At 51.2% G+C, this 15,363-nt stretch overlaps 5 protein-coding genes across 5 annotated transcripts; 2 read left to right on the forward strand and 3 right to left on the reverse strand.

The window, feature by feature from the left end:
• Window positions 1–1,106: 1,106 nt before the first annotated feature.
• Z517_00084 (uncharacterized protein) lies at window positions 1,107–2,815 on the reverse strand (the record flags this gene model as incomplete). Its single annotated transcript, XM_013433050.1, has 4 exons — window positions 1,107–2,316; window positions 2,365–2,430; window positions 2,492–2,576; window positions 2,650–2,815. 4 exons carry the CDS (start codon window positions 2,813–2,815, stop codon window positions 1,107–1,109), a joined length of 1,527 nt encoding a protein of 508 aa, XP_013288504.1.
• A 1,003-nt stretch (window positions 2,816–3,818) lies between these two features.
• Window positions 3,819–9,232, forward strand: Z517_00085 (uncharacterized protein; the record flags this gene model as incomplete). The annotated part of the gene is made up of 3 exons (XM_013433051.1): window positions 3,819–3,946; window positions 4,013–4,241; window positions 4,301–9,232. The coding sequence occupies 3 exons, from the start codon at window positions 3,819–3,821 to the stop codon at window positions 9,230–9,232; spliced, it is 5,289 nt and encodes a 1,762-aa protein (XP_013288505.1).
• A 2,763-nt stretch (window positions 9,233–11,995) lies between these two features.
• On the forward strand, window positions 11,996–12,817 carry Z517_00086 (uncharacterized protein; the record flags this gene model as incomplete). The annotated part of the gene is made up of 3 exons (XM_013433052.1): window positions 11,996–12,361; window positions 12,418–12,624; window positions 12,686–12,817. 3 exons carry the CDS (start codon window positions 11,996–11,998, stop codon window positions 12,815–12,817), a joined length of 705 nt encoding a protein of 234 aa, XP_013288506.1.
• Window positions 12,818–13,399: 582 nt separating this feature from the next.
• On the reverse strand, window positions 13,400–14,167 carry Z517_00087 (uncharacterized protein; the record flags this gene model as incomplete). Its single annotated transcript, XM_013433053.1, has 3 exons — window positions 13,400–13,744; window positions 13,800–13,922; window positions 14,018–14,167. The coding sequence occupies 3 exons, from the start codon at window positions 14,165–14,167 to the stop codon at window positions 13,400–13,402; spliced, it is 618 nt and encodes a 205-aa protein (XP_013288507.1).
• A 293-nt stretch (window positions 14,168–14,460) lies between these two features.
• On the reverse strand, window positions 14,461–15,249 carry Z517_00088 (uncharacterized protein; the record flags this gene model as incomplete). Its single annotated transcript, XM_013433054.1, has 1 exon — window positions 14,461–15,249. The coding sequence occupies one exon, from the start codon at window positions 15,247–15,249 to the stop codon at window positions 14,461–14,463; it is 789 nt and encodes a 262-aa protein (XP_013288508.1).
• Between the last annotated feature and the right edge of the window lie 114 nt (window positions 15,250–15,363).

Genomic DNA, 15,363 nt, shown 5'->3' on the forward strand with positions numbered 1-15,363 from the left:
GTATTGCACCACCGGAAAACATAGGAAAAGCGTTCAGGGCAGAAAGATCCGGACAACCGCAATTGAGGCTCGGCAGAGTTTCCATTTGAGCGTCTGCCACATTTTCCGTAACAGGAAGTCAATTCGTCAATTTGTGCCGAGGAGCACGAAAATACAATGTCACTGCACCACATACAACACTGCTTTACATCAGACTGAATAGAAGACCTTACACAAGTGGTAGCTGGTGTTTGAGATGCTCAGATTAATGCACTCTCATTTGTTCCAAAGTTGAGGCTGCCATTACCCACCCGTCGTCCACCTACGAGATCAAAACATCCGACTTCTGCCACCACCAATTTCCTGATGCATTGTTAGTGCATTCCATGTTGCTAAAGAAGATCCAGACCTATCCATAACATTCACCGGAATTGTTGCTGGGATGGATATCTGGACCATAAATCTCATCAGTTTCAACGGTCAAAGAAATGTAAACGGAACTCGGGGTGGCCACGGTTGAACGGATTCTCGCAGTTGTGTCTTGTCGCATTCCGGCCCGAACCGTCCAATGACCTGTGCGATGTCCAGCTGCCGCAGACTGAGACCTCCGCGATCTGAAATGCCTGATTGAACTGCAAATTATGAAGACACGATGCGCAGAGAGGAATGATTGAAATTAGCGAGCAGCAATCGTCCTGACGTTTTACAGACATAGTCTCTCAGACTTACTAGTGCTCAGTCCTCTAAAGTTGGGAATGCATAAAACACTTCTTGGACCTCGACAAGGTCCGTGGAAGGCATCAGAGCCATTTCCATGCGGCCCTCATTCAACTGAACCCAATTTTTCATACTTGTTCTTGCCCGTTTTCAGTCGCTCCGCAGTATCGGTAGTACATCCTCTAGAAACGCCGCTGAGCACCACTGTTCCGCCTTTTCGCTGTCCGCATGAACCAACTATCATAGTTTCCAAGGAGCCAGTCCCCGCGCCTGTCCTGAACCATGCTCAAATTGTCTGCTAGCTGCACTGGGCTCTTCCGTAACAAAACGCCTGGCTGATCGACAAAACCCCCCTTCCAAGTCTGTGGGAATATCAAGCCGTACCACCGTCGTCAACGTCGATTATTTCGTTAATACTTCCGTCTCCTTATTGTCTTGGGCACCTCGTCTCCATCATTCTCATACTCCTTCCCTTCATTGACATCCTTCTTCCTCAGGGTGCCGACGCCGTGTCTCACCAGTTCCTGATCATCCCCATCCGAGTCCTCAATGTCGTACAGCACCGGCAAGACGAAGCTATCTTCTTCGCCCATCTTCCTCTCGACCGTCAGGATATCAACATCTTCGTCTTCTCTGTCCAGGCGGCGCTTCTGATGTTCTTCTTGTGGGTACTCGTCGAACTCATCCTCACGCTCAATGTACTCGACATTTTCTGTCAATTCCGTGAAATCAGGAGCCAATGCGGACCACTTTTGTTGTGGCTCGATGCCCCAGATCTGGATGCTACCCGTTTCAATGCTTGTGCAGGCTAGCAGGGGACGAGAAGGGTGCCATTCAATGATTGCGGGCTCCTCACGGTTTTCCAGAATTCGGAGGAGAGAGTTGGAGCGGAGTTCCCAGATGTAGATATCCTTCTTCATATAGGTGGAGGCCGTCACGTAGTCCGCGATGCCGGTGGAGGAGCTATGGCTGAAGGCGCAGTGGTTCCAGCGAAGGCGGTTGACCAGGTCTTGGAATTTGTGTTCGACATTGAGGACAATGTTTTCTGCAAGGGTGGCAGGGTCGCGCTCATGGTGGTCATCGCTACTGCTGGGGTCAGTGTCGGGGGCGGTGGAGGGAGTGATCAGACTCAAATCAGGCAGATTGATGGTGCGGATGATGCGATCGGTGCTGTTAGCGAGAAGCTGGCGACCATTGGTGGTCAGGCGGAGCAGGGAAATAAGACCAGCGGAGATCTTAGTGGAGTGAATGATCTTGCGCGACTCGGTCTCCAAAATATTGATGTACCCCTTCGAGGTGCCGGTAATGATATGATTACCCAGCACGGAGAATATTGCCGAGGTGGTGGCTTGCTTGTTCTCGAATCGAGGGATGCTATCACTTAACGGAGTAGTAGGAAGGACGCGCTTGACAGGAATGACTTCGGTGATATCAACCAAATATGGTCTGTCTTCGAAAAGGGAGGCGACAAAGAGCTTGTAGTTGTAAGGGTGAAGTTCCGCTGTGTAGATTGGCGCTTCGAATTTGACGGTGCGGATACGTTCTTGAGTTTGCAAGTCCCAAAGACAGGCTCTACAGTCCTGGGATGCTGACAAGAGGTAGCGACCATCTCGAGACCAGCTGAAAGACCTTAGGAGCGTGTCAATGAATTATATTGAAGAGACGTACCTCAAACTTTGAATCTGCCTCCAGTGACCATGTAGTTTCATGGCAACCCCGAACGTCTCCATGTCCCTTGAATGACGTGTCAGTCATTACCCACCAATTTCGATCGAGCTGCCAAATCTGCACTGACCAAATTATGATCTTTCCATCCACCCTACCGGAGGCGAGATAGTCGCCCTTGCGACTAAATCTCAGAGTGGTGGCATGGCCGGATCCTGAAGTTGAATCAGTACTGGTTTTGACAAATTTGTTTCCTTCCACTTTCAACGGATCGCCAGCTGAACATACTGAGGTCATTTGTTAGAGCGTCCGGAGAGTCTTGAGCTAATTGGAACGGATCTATCAGTGCCAAATTCATGATGTACTTGTTGATTGATGGAGTCTCACGAAAGCATGGAGGCTTCAAAGCCGCTTGACGAAATGCGTCTGTTTCCACATCTGGTACTGGCGACATTGTTAGCATGGTCACGTGATAGGGGATGGCAAGCTGGAAATGGAAAGTCAAGCGAGAACGATGAGATAGCGAGATAGGAAAGGAGCGACGGTGAGGACAGATTCTTGTTAGTGATAACTTCTACAATGTTTGTCACTATAAGTCAACTTAAGTGACAACACGTACTTCACAAAGGCTGCCAACCAAACGAAACCCAATACGACGGAAGTAGTTCTTTGTACCTCTCAAACACATTGTCTATCACATCCTGTATCTTTGTGTCATCGACATTCTCATGGTAGAGAGATCTTTAGTGGCATTGTGCAAAGTTGGACTTCGGACACAGTTTGTGTTTTTACCCGTAGATACCTCCTCGTCTAGCTTGTTTCTCCTGAGACGGGCAGAGCTTTGATGTTGACCTCCCCATAACAAACCCGCACGGGACAATTGAAAGTCCCATTTGACTCAGTGACCCTGCAAATGAAGAAAGCGACCGAGTAAATCTTGAGCCCAGATTCACTTGACGTTCACTGCTCTCTGTACCTGGTGAATCTGCGTGATTGTTGTCACTGAATGAATAAGGTGAGGCTGAAAGGAGGCGAGCCTAGCCGCTAAAAATCCGCCTTTCGCTTCTGGGCTGATTGTCTTGGCGCGGCGCAGGCAGCCGCTCGCCCTTTCATCTCTCAAATTTTGCGCTGACCTTCTCATCCCTTCCTCATCCTCTTCCTCATCAACAACCCCACCCAACCTATCTCTAAACGATCGCGCCCACGAATTTACGCGTTCCAGCAGGCGAGCCGATCGCTTTCCAGGAAGTTTTGGATCACAATCAAGAGAATTGGTCAAGAGCGCAGCTGGAGGACAACACGGCATTGTTTTGGGCGGCCCGACAGGGCGAAGGTCATCCCTGACCAGCACCGCGCAGCCACCCGTGCAAGGACTGCGGTCATCCCAGATCGTGACAAGAGTAAAATATTCGTCTCACAAAGATAACGCGAGATCACTGGGATAACCACGAACGACCATGGCGAGCCTCAATTTCCCTTACTCGAGCGCGCCTCTGCGCACAGTCGAGGAGATTCAATTTGGCCTCTTCTCCGCCAAAGAGACCGAGCGCCTCGCGGTCATCGACATCGAATATCCTGAGACGATGTATGTAGAAAATAAAAGACAAAAATCACTTGCCCTGATCATTGCCTTCTAACACTGTTTGACCAGGGATGAGCAGCGCCTCAGACCTCGCGAGAAAGGTCCGAACGATCCTCATCTCGGAACAATCGATCGCAATTTCAAATGCAGTACTTGTGAAGAAAACATGGCCGAGTGCCCTGGTCACTTTGGTGTCATCAAGCTTGCAACTCCAGTCTATCACTATGGCTTCATGAACAAAGTCAAGAAGATTTTGGAGACGGTCTGCCACAACTGTGGCAAGATTAAGGCGCTTGATGTTAGTCTTTCCAGCGTCTTATCCTCTTATTTATCGCTGCTGACCTTGACGAAATCCAGACCGAAGAATTTCGACACGCAATCTCGATTCGAGACCGAAAGCGCCGCTTCGAAGCAGTGTGGCGACTCAGCAAGCCTCGAAACGTTTGCGAAGCCGATCCCATCGACGACCCCGACCAGCCTCTGAAAGGACCTCCTCAACCCAAGCATGGTGGTTGTGGCAATGCACAACCTGACATTCGAAGAACTGGATTGCAGTTGTGGGCGACTTGGAAGCCGCGGAAAGGCGAGGACGATGAAGATGTAACTCCCGACAAGAAGCGGATCTTTCCACAAGATGCTCTGAACACTTTCCGCACTTTGGCCGATGAGACCTTGGAGTTGATGGGTCTCAGCCTTGATTACGCCCGCCCGGAGTGGATGATCTTGTCTGCGCTCCCTGTCCCTCCTCCACCAGTCCGACCCAGTATCAGTGTCGACGGCAGCGGACAGGGCCAGCGGGGTGAAGACGATCTTACTTTCAAGCTGGGTGATATCATTCGTGCCAACCAAGCGGTGCTGCGAACTGAAGTTGACGGCACACCTGACCACATCAAGATTGATCTTTGTGATCTCCTCCAGTATCATATTGCCACCTATATGGACAATGAGATTGCCGGACTGGACAAAGCACAGCACAAGAGTGGTCGGCCCATCAAATCAATTCGAGCTCGACTCAAGGGTAAGGAAGGCAGACTGCGCCAGAACTTGATGGGAAAGCGTGTTGACTTCTCCGCCCGTACTGTCATCACTGGTGATCCCAACCTTTCTCTCGATGAAGTTGGTGTTCCTCGAAGCATCGCCCGCACATTGACCTACCCGGAAAGAGTCACACCGTTCACGATTGACCGGCTGAGACGCCTTGTCAGAAACGGGCCAAATGACCATCCGGGTGCGCGATACGTAATTCGGGACACCGGAGAACGTATTGATCTGCGACATCACAAACGTGCTGGAGAGATGACTCTTCAGTATGGCTGGATCGTTGAGCGCCACATCCAAGACGGAGACGTTATTCTCTTCAACCGTCAGCCATCTCTTCATAAGGAGTCTATGATGGGTCATCGTGTCCGAGTTATGCCCTACTCGACCTTCCGACTCAACCTTTCCGTCACTACGCCCTACAATGCTGATTTCGACGGTGATGAAATGAACTTGCACGTTCCTCAGAGCGAAGAATCTCGAGCCGAGCTCGCCAATCTTTGCATGGTGCCTCTCAACATCGTGTCACCACAGCGTAATGCTCCTCTCATGGGTATTATCCAAGACACGCTTTGTGGTATCTACAAGATCTGCCGTCGTGATGTCTTCTTGACAAAAGATCAAGTCATGAACGTCATGCTATGGGTTCCGGATTGGGATGGGGTGATTCCACAGCCAGCTATCATCAAGCCAACGCCTCGCTGGACGGGGAAGCAGATGATCAGCATGGTGCTCCCACCTGCCCTAAACCTCGAGAGGCTTGATGCCAAGGGTGAAGACCCCTACGTACCAACTAATGACACTGGTCTTATGGTCCTTGAGGGCAACCTTATGTTCGGCCTGTTCAGCAAGAAATTTGTCGGCACTAGTGCTGGTGGCATTATTCACACCATCGTCAACGAGTTCGGTCATGACACGGCGCGGGCTTTCTTCAATGGTGCACAGACTGTGGTCAACTACTGGCTTCTCCATAACGGGTTCAGTATCGGTATCGGAGACACAGTACCCGACCCTGACACTGTGCAAAAGATTCAAGATGCCGTTGATACCAAGAAGGCAGAGGTTGATGAGATCACCAAAAAGGCGTACAACGAGGAGCTCGAGCCTTCTCCGGGTATGAACGTTCGTCAAACATTCGAGAGCAAAGTGATGAACTCTCTCAATCAGGCTCGTGATCAAGCCGGTGCTGCAACCGAAAACAGCTTGAAAGATCTGAACAACGCTATCACCATGGCTCGTGCTGGTTCAAAAGGCTCTACCATCAACATTGCTCAGATGACTGCTATCGTTGGCCAGCAGGCTGTGGAAGGAAAACGTATTCCCTTCGGCTTCAAGTATCGCACCCTGCCTCACTTTGCAAAAGACGATTACTCTGCTCCTTCAAGAGGCTTCGTGGAGAACTCGTACCTTCGCGGATTGACTCCCACAGAGTTCTTCTTCCACGCCATGGCTGGTCGTGAGGGTCTTATCGATACTGCTGTCAAGACCGCGGAAACGGGTTATATCCAACGTCGTCTCGTCAAAGCTCTCGAGGAGGTCACTGTCAAGTATGACTCTACTGTCCGGGATTCGCGTGGAAACGTGGTTCAGTTCATTTATGGTGAGGATGGCTTGGATGGTGCCCATATCGAGAACCAAAAGGTCGATATCATCACCATGTCAGACAAAGCCTTCAATGACCGCTACATGGTAGACATCATGAGCGGAGACATTTCCATGTGGAAAGGCAGACTGCTCCAAGCAAGAGAGCTTCAAGGTGATACCGAACTCCAGGAGATGTTTGATGAAGAGTACGAAGCTCTGCGGACGTCTCAAGACTTCTTGCGCAAGATGGGTAAAGGCACTGAAGACTCGATGCAGTTGCCTCTCAATATTGGGCGTATCATTGACCAAGCTCAGAAGAACTTTAAGATCCGTCGTGGCGACAAGACCGACCTTGATCCCCGCCATGCGCTTACTGCCGTGAAGCAGTTGCTGGAACGACTTGTCATCGTCCGTGGGGAAGACCCCATCTCGAAAGAAGCCCAAGACAATGCGACGCTCTTGCTGAAGGCTCAACTTCGCTCGCGGCTGGCGTACAAGCGGCTTGTTCTTGAGCATGGTGTTAACAGATTGGCCTTTGACAATATTATCGGCGCGGTTGAGAGTCGATTCATCGCTGCACATGCAAATCCGGGCGAGATGGTTGGTGTTCTCGCTGCCCAATCCATTGGTGAACCTGCGACGCAGATGACCTTGAACACTTTCCACTTTACTGGTGTGTCAGCGAAGAACGTCACTTTGGGTGTACCTCGTCTCAAGGAGATTTTGAACGTTTCGCAGAACATCCGAACCCCGTCAATGACTGTGTACCAGCTTCCAGAAAATGCTGGCGACAAAGAAGCAGCCAAGCTCCTGCGGAGTCGTGTACAGCATACCAACCTGCGATCCGTGGCAGAGACCTGCGAACTATGGTACGACCCCGACATTCAGAGCACCATCATCCCCGAAGATCTCGACATGGTCGAATCGTACTTTATCATTCCCGAAGATACAGATCAAGATCTTGCGCTACACTCCAAGTGGTTGCTCCGCATTACGCTCAGTCGTGCAAGACTTTTGGACAAGGGGCTCAACATTACAGATGTCGCATCGAGAATCAAGGCAACCTACGGCAAGGATCTCTCGGTTATCTTCAGCGATATCAATGCCGACGAGCAAATCATTCGTGTCCGCCTTGTCCAGAACTATGGCAAGGATGAGGATGACGAGCGCAAAGAGGATGATGAAGTCCTTCGACGCTTTTTGAACGAAATGCTTGACCACCTAACCTTCCACGGTGTTCCCGGCGTCTCAAGAGCCTTCATTGATCAAAAGAGTCGTGCCATTATCAACGAAGACGGCTCGGTGTACATGGCAAAGAGCGATCCTCGATGCAACGAGTACGTGCTCGAAACTACTGGAAGTTCTTTCGCAAAGGTTCTTGCCATTGAAGGAGTGGACACATCTCGCACGTATACCAATCGTTTCACGGAAATCTTCGAGGTTCTCGGAATTGAGGCTACTCGTGCTGCAATCCTGCGCGAGTTGACCCAAGTGTTGTCGTTCGATGGTTCTTATGTCAACGCTCGCCATCTGGGCATCTTGTGCGACGTGATGACTGCCCGCGGATATGTCATGGCTGTTACACGTCATGGCATTAACAAGTCCGATACTGGCGCTCTGATGAGATGTTCTTTCGAACAGACTGTTGAGATTCTGCTCGAGGCGGCAGCAGCCGGCGAACTCGACGACTGCAAAGGTGTCTCGGAGAATCTGATCCTGGGCCAACCTGCACCCGTAGGTACTGGAACAATGGAGATCCTTCTGGATCAGAACATGCTGTCTACCGTTGTCACGGACAATGCCAACCTTGGGCTTGGTGGTGCCATTGGTGTTAAAGGCTCGCAGCAACTCCTCGATGGGGCTGCTACCCCCTATGACACTGGCTCGCCCATGCAAGACAGTGGCTACCTGGGGTCTCCAGACTACGGGGCGTCTTTCTCTCCCATCATCGCTGCTGGCTCGGAAACTCCAGGAGGATTTACCGACTACCAACCTGGATTTGGTGGAGCTGGAGGATTCAGTCCGTATGGTTCGCGCAGCCCTGGTGGTTACTCACCTGCCAGTCCGTTCGGCGGTACCAGCCCAAGCTCGCCTGGCTTTTCGCCCACTGCCGGCTATTCACCAACATCTCCCATGTTTGGCGCAACGAGCCCTGGCTTTGGACCAACGTCACCATCGTTCTCGCCGGCCAGCCCTGCCTTTACGCCGACCTCACCAGCATACTCGCCAACCTCACCTGGTTACCAGGCGTCGCCGACTTCGCCGAGCTATTCGCCGACGTCGCCCAACTATTCACCTACGTCTCCAGCATACGGGTCACCAACCTCTCCAAGCTACTCACCGACTTCTCCGGCTTTCAGTCCCACCTCGCCGACGTCGCCAACGTCGCCTGTCTACAGCCCCACCTCACCAATGTACAGCCCAACAAGTCCCATGTATGGTGGTGGTGCCAACAAACAGTCTCCGACGTCACCCAGCTACTCTCCGACGTCGCCTACCTACAGCCCAACTAGCCCGACGTCTCCGACTAGTCCATCTTATTCTCCCACGAGTCCGATGTACAATGCTTCCCCAAGAAGCCCACCGGCTCGTTCAGCGTCGGCGACCAGTCCACAATACTCTCCGAACAGCCCACAATATTCTCCAACTTCTCCAAAGGAGGACTGAGTCCTCTTTGTACCATCATATGATTCGGATGTTATCCCAAGACGGAAAATCCAGAGGCCGGGCGAGTGACGGATCCATTCAGTTGACCTTCTGTCTTCGACTACCACTCTGAAATGGGGATGATATCTTTTTAATGCAACTTTCTTACGGCCACTAAATTGTCACCTGCGGGAAAGAGGAGGCTCTGTGTCAGAGTGCTCTCCGCAATATTTTCACCGGCCACAATGTGTTTCAGAAAGACACAAAACACGTGAATATTAGCGACGGCGTTGGATGGTTATTCACTTGTTTCTTTATCGGATCGATTTGCTCTTTTACATGAAATGGGATGGTTAGACATGTTTTCGACGGACAAGGGGACAGAAAGTTCGTGTCCTTGCGAAAACAAATGTGCTTGGAGGCGAGGGTGGCATGGGCATAGGGAGGAGAACATGACCTGAGATGGGGGCAGCATTTCTGCGGAATCATTGAAGGGGATTGAGGAACAGCTCTGTGGATGCTTCGGGTCCTGGTGGGAGAGAGGGATGTGATTGATGGTCGAGAGGCGACGAAGGCACTGTCGGGTGGATCGAGAAAAAGTTTGCAATTGTACTCTAAGATAAACATAGAATGTTGTTCGCAGGGTGGAGGCCTGGCTATGCACTGCCGACTGGCCAGCAGGGGAGAGTGATTCGCACGGAGAGATAGGCATACAGCTGAAACAGTGCGCACATTTGCAAATGGCGCGTTCCATCGTGTCTGGGATTGAGATTGAAACTCGCGTCGAAAATGCTTGTCACAAGGCTGAGACTGAATTGGGCAGAGAGATGTATGTGTACTCGCTAAGTGACGGGCGGCCATGCTAGACGAGGATGTAGAAACCACTGAATGCTGGATCCATGTTGATCCTGATACTTATACCCGTGCTTGTCCAAACCCGCATCACGAGGCTGGCTGACATGACGAGGCTGAGAACCAACCTCTCTGTGTATCTGATAAAATATAAAATAACCGCTCAAGAGTATAAGAGAGCCACATTTGTTCTTTTTCCTGATGATTTCTCTCGAGTGCCGAGTCCTGAACTTTGAGTACATAACCACACATGGCGCGTTCTCCCGTGCGGGATTTGAGGGCATGCTCCTTGAATTTCTCAGCCGCATTCCCCGTCCTCCCTCCTCCCCCGCCTCGCCCCCAAAATGGACCGGAACCACTACTAGGATTGGCGTGCGAGTACTGTGTAGTGCAGGTATGTGGTGCGAACACAGGCTAGATAAGGAGTATCGACTCTACCAGTTATTATACCAGATGGTCTTGGTGACTCTTAGCCAGAAGGAGGAATGGAATCTCTTACTCGTTGCAGAACCCACGACACCAGGGCGTTAGAACGAGCGCCAGGCGAAAGAGTTGGATCTCTAGTGCTGACGCGTGGCTGTTCCCAATCGTCTTCCATCTTCCTCCTCATCCTCGTCCTCATCCTTCTCCCAACTCGTCTCATCTCTTTTCATTTTGGTGGTAAATACCCCATTTTCCGCATTGAGAATAAAAATCACCACGCTCACTCACATCTTCCCCAGGTTGAGAGGGATTTTTTTTTTTTCATTTTTTCTCTTCCCAAGGAACCGAGGGGTCAAGTATCAAGGAACACAAGTATCCTGTCTCGCGCACGGATATGCCACCCCACTACTGCTAATCTCGTAGTGTTGGAGGCTCACTCTCTGTTACATCCACCACTCCTATGTAACCTCCTACACTCCTCCAATACCCAGCCGAAGTACCGAGTACTAGAGTCCATTCTCCGTATTCCCTGCGGATATGGATATGGATATGGACATTGGAGGGGGGAGGAGGGGACTAATTCAATAATGCTTAGCAATTGCTTCGACGTTGTCTCACTGCCTGCCACCAAAGTACACCGCAAACGGAGTACGTCCCATACAAAAAACCATACCGAGTAAAACCGAGCATAGACCTGATCTGGCACCTGGTAATATGGAATCTCATTAGTCTGGTTGTACGAGTAGTTGTGGAACGGTGATACTCCTTCCCTCTACTCCCTCCCGCAGATCATACTCCTGCTCGTCCTCATCCTCGAAGGAGTTCCAACTCCCGCCCTCGTAATCTCGTAATTACCCGTTCCCACGCCCGCCCGCCCCCCTCCCCTCCTCATTCCTTTACCGATCCTCCCCGTCATGAAAATCTGTACTCTGTCCTCTGTACTCCGTATGTAGCGTTGGTTTCCCCCGTAACGTTTCCCGTCAGATCGACTGCGGCTTTGGCTGCGGCTTGCTTTGCTTGTGGAGTACCTTTCTTATTCCTGGCGGTTGGCGGCTGACAGCTCCAGCACTTGCCTACCTACTCACCCATCTATTATTATTCGTAACGCGCGCTTCACTCCCCTCCCCTTAAATCTTGGCTCAAAAAGGATCAAAACGAAAAGGTCCAAGAAAGGAAAAAGGAAAAAGGAAAAAAAAAGGGCGATTCAAATACGCGTTGTGGGTAACTGTACGTATGTATGTACTTGTAGTCGGTCAGACCTGGGTCGATTGCGTTTGATATTTGTGAGGACACATTCTCCAAGACTTGCGACTTACAGAGAAACATCACTCCAAAAGAAACTTGACCTGACTTGGACGAGACGTCGGATCGATACGTCTGCTTGTGCCGAGTACCTATCTCAGCTGTTAATCCCGCACTTTTCCTCTCTTCTCTCCTCTGCTCTCCATCATTTTGCCTCGTAGCACCCAACAACCCCCGAAGCCACATTCGCCACGACAACATCATATCATGGAGCCCCTCCGCCATCTGGTCCTACCAAGTCAAAACACTGCAGCGGCACCGCCATACGCATTCACCGAGCCAACGCACGAGCAGACCCGCAGAGCCCAACGCGAGGCAAGAGCCGTCCCCAATTCTTTTCGCGTACTTGTCAGAATCATTGCCCTGGCGGCTGCAGCGTCCATCATCGGCGTCCTTGCTCATGCCACCGTCGTGTGGATCAACACTCGGAGTGTGATTCTGCAGCAGCCAGATGGCTCTTTCCAGCGGGGGTGGCCAGACCATATCGACCTATGGCCGACCTGGGTGATGCTCGCCGCCGCCGTCATCGCCGTCGTTGTCCAACTCCTTTCCATGCTCACATTCTGTGGAGGGGTGAGCTTCCCCCAACAAATTTCGCTCGCAATTGCTGACCACAACCACTGTTTTAGATCCGTCGCCTGCGCGAAACCCGCCTGCACACCGGGGCCGTCTTCTTCACGTCCCTGATCGGAATCGCCGCATGGGTGGCTGCCGCTGTCTACTTCAGATTGCAGGACAACAAGGGCAAAAAGGGCTGGGGCTTGTGGTCTTGGTCGTGCACACACCAATACCTCAACAATGGGAAGATGTCGTTTGAGTTCATGTGCAGTGAAATGGTAACACCTCAAAGCCCCTGATTTCAATTAGAAGAATGCTGATGTACTTGGTGTCCTTCAGAAATACACGTTCATCGCGTCGATTGTGGGCGCCGCTCTGGAACTTATAAGCTTGGTCATCTTTGGCGTTACGCTGATCCGCCTCCGCAAAAGAGAATCAGGTTATAGCAAGCTCTATATGGCGCAGACTTGATCCTGCTAGGGGAAAGAGATCATCGTCTCGTGTGCGATTCTTCAACCGTATGAGAGTGGGCGGGTACCTGTTGCATTTGGAAGGTCCAGGCGCACAGGTGCGCCAGAAAGCGTTGGATTAAAAGTAACGGCGGTGAATTTGTGGAACGAAGTCGGTGAGCGATGATGACATGGCCCTAGCAAGTGTCGGACGAGCAGACGGCTTCATGAATATACAAATCATCAGAAATCTCCCAAAACCGGCGCAAAATATCAAAAGTCTTCAGAGCTGGAGCGAAGTTCCCAGCCCTGCGGAGATATTCCAGTCATAGTACCGGCCACTGGAGGCGTGGGAAGCCATTGAAAGATCAGGCTATGAGTGCCCAAAAGAAGATGGATTTGCTTGTTGCGTCGGTTTTCCATGGCATCGGTGCGGCAGCTGACCTCCGGAACAAGGGGGAATTGAAAGGCTGCGATGTCGACGTTGGATGTTGTCTGGCATGACCCAGGCGCGGATAATGTCGTAGGGAGCCAAATAATATCATAGTGGTCACATGGACCGCCTATTTGTGCTCTGAAAGAGTGACAACCGATATGCTGACACTCATGTTGCCCCACGGAGAGCCATGAGGCCGAGAATCTGGACCTCAAGATTTTTCGTCACATCAACGGACCCGCTGTCCTTCGCACCAGATCCGCTGCTCACAGAGTTGCCAGGACGGCGGCCACCCGAGGCTGCAGAGTTGAGTTTGTAGACCTTTCGGATTCTGTCAATGTCGGCGACCTTGCGAAAACCTGCGTCATCAAATGGACTCGGTTTGCCCTGGATGTGCGTTGACAGATGTTGAGTGACACTTTCGAGGGTGACTTCCGGCGTCGTGGCCACCTTCAACACCAGTAAATCTTTAGTTGACTCGCCGACTCCGAACCTGCGGAAAGCCTCGCCGATCTCCATTGTGCGTTAGTGTCCAAACTGTACCTGAACGTCTGAACTCTGCACTTACGTTGTTGTTCGGGCTCAGAGAGAAGACAATCTCCGAGTGAACATTGCGTGACTTCAACCTCTCATTGAGATAGTCATTCATGGCTCGGAAAGCGGCAGCAAGCACATGGGTGGTAGAGACGATCTGTGACACATGGCGCCAAGGGTCCATCAGTCGGGTGAAGGCTCATAAGAGAGAGGCCAAAATCTGCGCGCTCGGAGAGGAGGGGCGGGGCTTACCATTTTCGCATCAATAAAGGCGTATTCGAACTCGGAGTTGCCTGCCAGCAACTGTTCCTTGAGGAAAGGCGCATTCTGCACGTCCGTGTACATGGCGACATAGAGCGGCAGGTCTGCTGGCATATGAGCCAGTCTGATCAATTCGACCATGTTGGAGTAATGCAAACGGCCTGTCTTCAAAAACGTGGTTTATCATACAACAAGTAGAAGAGCAACTCTTCTTTTGAGGTTGGAACCAAAGATCGAGATATATTTTATCTTGGCGCTGACATAAGGGTGCTCAGCCTTGTTGCACTCAGCCTCGTGTCCTCACTGCAGCCTCGCCGTCTATCCATTGTGTGAGGAATGGTCGTAGTAGGCCCATCACTATCTTGGACCCGAAGGAGAAGTACTGCGAGAAGCTATCGGTGCCACGCCTGACCGAGACCTTACAATTCCCACAGCTAATGCCGCGTCAAATGCCCCAGAAAGTGATCGACCATAAGCTCGGCAGAATATACTTTTTCGAATATCACATCGGCGTAGTCACGGTAGTCGGCGTACAAAGCTCGGAAGAACTGGACAAATTCCCAGTGTTCCGGATACCAGCCTGCGAACTCCCAGTCAATGATGCCAACAATCTGACCCTCTTTCACGACGATATTTGTCGGGCTCAGGTCTCCGCGTGTGAGCAAAATCCTGTGTTTCGTGGTTGAGAGAAGATCTTGCAGCATCTTACAGTAAATCGGTGGGGTCGTAGATATAGTGTCGCTGAGCAGGAATTCATTGAATGCCGCCTCGGTCTCAAAGGGACCACCACGATGCCGATTTCGACGAGGATCAACCGCAGGGCGTTGGTCCAACGAGCCAATATAACTTCCCTCGAGCGAACGTAGTCGAGACACAATTTCACGTAGTTGTTGTGCAATGTTGAGCTTTTCGTCCTTTGAGAGTTGACTCCATATCTCTTCCAAGGTGTCGCCTTCCATCAACTCCATCTCAATGAACCCCACTTTCTCACACATCCCGTATGCATAGACCTCAGGAACGGGTATTCCTAAGCCAGATCTTTGGATAAAGCATAGTGTTTGCGCTTCCTGTGTATCCACGGATGCACCGTACTTTATGACGGTGTTCTCAAAACGGAATGCCCTCCGGCCGAGGGAGTCTAGGAAGACTTTAGAGGGATCGTTCTGCGCTGCTTTGAAAGCGTTGTTTAGACTTTCTCGAGTCCAGCGTCCGTTAGTCTCCATTTCAGCAGTACCTACGTCCGAGTCTGAGGCAGAATCGAGGGAGAGAAGGAAGCGGTTTGGAAGAGTTGATCATGCGAGTATGAGCTAGCTATCCCCACGGCAGGAGAAGGGATT

This window comes from Fonsecaea pedrosoi (genome assembly GCF_000835455.1).
Source record: "Fonsecaea pedrosoi CBS 271.37 unplaced genomic scaffold supercont1.1, whole genome shotgun sequence".
In the NCBI taxonomy this organism is placed as follows: Eukaryota; Fungi; Ascomycota; class Eurotiomycetes; order Chaetothyriales; family Herpotrichiellaceae; genus Fonsecaea; species Fonsecaea pedrosoi.